Source organism: Entelurus aequoreus, linkage group LG06, assembly GCF_033978785.1.
Source record: "Entelurus aequoreus isolate RoL-2023_Sb linkage group LG06, RoL_Eaeq_v1.1, whole genome shotgun sequence".
Lineage (NCBI taxonomy): Eukaryota > Metazoa > Chordata > Actinopteri > Syngnathiformes > Syngnathidae > Entelurus > Entelurus aequoreus.
Genome location: NC_084736.1, coordinates 63,730,723 through 63,734,023, shown reverse-complemented (window position 1 = coordinate 63,734,023; position 3,301 = coordinate 63,730,723). Strand labels below are relative to the sequence as shown.

Genomic DNA, 3,301 nt, shown 5'->3' with positions numbered 1-3,301 from the left:
ACTGTCTCAAATTATGAGGCGATCCCGTATTAAACATTCTGAATATAAGTTGTTTTTTTACTAAACAATTATTTTGAAAGAGACTACAGGAACTACACCTTTATCAGTTCAAAACTAGCAAAATAGTCACAATCATTTACATGGAAACCTGGAACAATTTCTTCCAGGTGACTATGTCTCAAATTATGAAAATTACATACAAGTTGTTTGTTTTTTACTAAGCTTTTATTTTGAAAGAGACTATAGGAAACAGAAGCACAACGACCACCTTACTGACAGAGGGTCGATAACAAGCAGGGCAGGGAAAGTTGCAAACGTTAGCGCTGTTGTTATCGTTGCCCACAGCGGCCGTGACTAAGATTGCGGAAGGCGGAATCGAACCAGGAACCCTCAAGTCTATGGACGGCTGCTCTACCATCTAAGCCACGCCACCTTTATCAGGTCAATGCTGTTGGAATTGGGGGTTAAATCACCAAAAATGATTCCCGGGCGCGGCTACGCTGCTGCCCACTGCTCCCCTCACCTCCCAGGGGGTGATCAAGGGGATGGGTCAAATGCAGAGGACAAATTTCACCACACCTAGTGTGTGTGTGACAATCATTGGTACTTTAACTTTTAACTTTTTAAAACTAGCAAAATAGTCACAATCATTTACATGGGAACCTGGAACCATTTCTTCCAAGAGACTATGTCTCAAATTATGAGGTGATTACATATAAGTTGTTGTTCGTTTTTTACTAAGCTTTTATTTTGAAAGAGACTACAGGAAACAGAAGCACAACGACCACCTTACTGACAGAGGGTCGATAACAAGCAAGGCAGGGAAAGTTGCAAACGCTAGCGCTGTCGTTATCGTTGCCCAAGGACACAGCGGCCTTGACTAAGATGGCGGAAGGCGGAATTGAACCAGGAACCAGGAAGGACAGCTGCTCTACCATCTAAGCCACGCCACCTTTATCAGTTCAAAACTAGCAAAATAGTTACAATCATTTACATGGAAACCTGGAACCATTTCTTCCAAGTGACTTTGTCTCAATTTATGAAAATTGCATCTAAGTTGTTTGTTTTTTATTAAGCTTTTATTTTGAAAGAGACTACAGGAAACAGAAGCACAACGACCACCTTACTGACAGAGGGTCAATAACATGCAAGGCAGGGAAAGTTGCAAACGCTAGCGCTGTCGTTATCGTTGCCCAAGGACACAGCGGCCGTGACTAAGATGGCGGAAGGCGGAATTGAACCAGGAACCAGGAAGGACGGCTGCTCTACCATCTAAGCCATGCCACCTTTATCAGTTCAAAACTAGCAAAATAGTCAATCATTTACATGGAAACCTGGAACCATTTCTTCCAAGTGACTTTGTCTCAAATTATGAAAATTGCATCTAAGTTGTTGTTTGTTTTTTACTAAGCTTTTATTTTGAAAGAGACTACAGGAAACAGAAGCACAACGACCACCTTACTGACAGAGGGTCGATAACAAGCAGGGCAGGGAAAGTTGCAAACGTTAGCGCTATCGTTATCACCAAGGGTGTGTTGCCGCAGACAGTCCAAACACATGTTTTACATAAGTACCTAGCCAAAAAGGCACCACTGTCATGACGCCATTTTTTCCCCCCATTTCCCAAAACATGAACAAAGGCAAGCCTTTATGGGTGTGTGCTGTATCACTCACCTCCTGCTCGGTGTCTCCCTGCTCCGACACGCCGATTTCACTGGGCAGCTCGGCCAGATCCGTGACTCGGATGAGTCCGTCGTGGAGGAAAATGGTTTCCTCCTTCACCGAGAGCCATTGGGAAGAGTCCACTGTCCCGGAGCCCATCGCTCTCTCCTCCGACAGTGATGCCAAAGGGGTCGTACATTCAAAATTCAAGTAAGAGAATGACAGAAAACGCCCCGGCTATATAGCGAGAACGCGGATACTGTTAACCAGCCCGCCTTGCTTGGACAGAAGACGCAACTACACGCTAACGTCCGGCAGAGCAGCCCGCGAGCAGGGAGAGATGTGGCCGGTGCTCCTCACACGCATGTCGGCTCCGCGTCTGCTGCTAGCTCGGCTGTCCGTCCCGCCTGCTAGCTAACCGTGCGGCGTCGTTACCCGTTACCGAGCAGAGTGGGCGTGACACTCGCACTAAACCCCTTATTGCGCCGTGTCCTCAGAACGCCAGTCGCTTCGGGACGGACACCGCGTCCGTAGTCGGTAATTGCGGGAACCGCATCAAGCCACTCCGTCCGAGGGCCCCCATCCGCTGTGTTAGTGGCTGGAGACGACGGCGAGAGTCCCAGCTGTCAGAGCGACGCCATGTTTCCGAAGACCAATGAGCTCCTCCCAGCATGCACCGCGGGCCACAAAATGACCTGTCAAGTGTCGTAAGGCCATGTTGGTATTGATCAGCACGGCAATTATATACATTCGTAGATTAAGTGAATTATATTTATATAGCGCTTTTACATAGTGAAACCCAATATCTAAGTTACATTTAAACCAGTGTGGGTGGCACTAGGAGCAGGTGGGTAAAGTGTCTTGCCCAAGGACACAACGGCAGTGGCTAGGATGGCGGAAGCGGGGTTCGAACCTGGAACCCTCAAGTTGCTGGCACGGCCACTCTCCCAACTGAGCTATGCCGCCCCAATGATTTGGTAAAATTGCAAAACAGCTATAATTATATACATTATACTCGCCTTCGGCAAGGTAACACATTATTGAGACTGATAATCCATTGGGGGAAATAAGAGAGTATTTCTGGAAAATAAAAATATTTTTATCAACCAAACAGAAACCAACTTTATAATCTGCGATAGAAACAATTTTAGTTAAGAGTGACGTTGCTGCAAATAAGAAAAGGAAACATATTTTTATCAACTAAACAGAAACCAACTTTATAATCTGCCATAAAAACAATTTTAGTTAAGAGTGACGTTGCTGCAAATATTAATTGGTGCCGAAACCCTGTTCTCGCATACGGCAAGGTAACACATTATTGAGACTGACAATCCATTGGGGGAAAAAGAGAGTATTTCTGGAAAAGAAAAATGCTTTTATCAACCAAACAGAAACCAACTTTATAATCTGCGATAGAAACAGTTTTAGTTAAGAGTGACAATGCTGCAAATAGGAAAAGGAAACATATTTTTATCAACTAAACAGAAACCAACTTCAGAATCTGCCATAGAAACAATTTTAGTTAAGAGTGACGTTGCTGCAAATATTAATTGGTACCGAATCCCTGTTCTCGCCTACCTACGGCAAGGTTACACATTATTGAGACTGACAATACATTGGAGGAAGAAGAGAGTATTTC

The 3,301-nt window shown here is 44.8% G+C and overlaps 1 protein-coding gene across 1 annotated transcript in view; it reads right to left on the bottom strand.

Moving 5' to 3' along the window:
- The window catches only part of LOC133652445 (probable E3 ubiquitin-protein ligase HECTD4), a 51,225-nt gene extending 48,884 nt beyond the window's left edge, over positions 1-2,341 (bottom strand). The window contains exon 1 of the mRNA XM_062051208.1: positions 1,675-2,341. Coding sequence (XP_061907192.1) covers positions 1,675-1,821 — 147 coding nt within the window. The 5' untranslated portion in view covers positions 1,822-2,341. The remainder of the gene's footprint in view (positions 1-1,674) is intronic.
- Between the last annotated feature and the right edge of the window lie 960 nt (positions 2,342-3,301).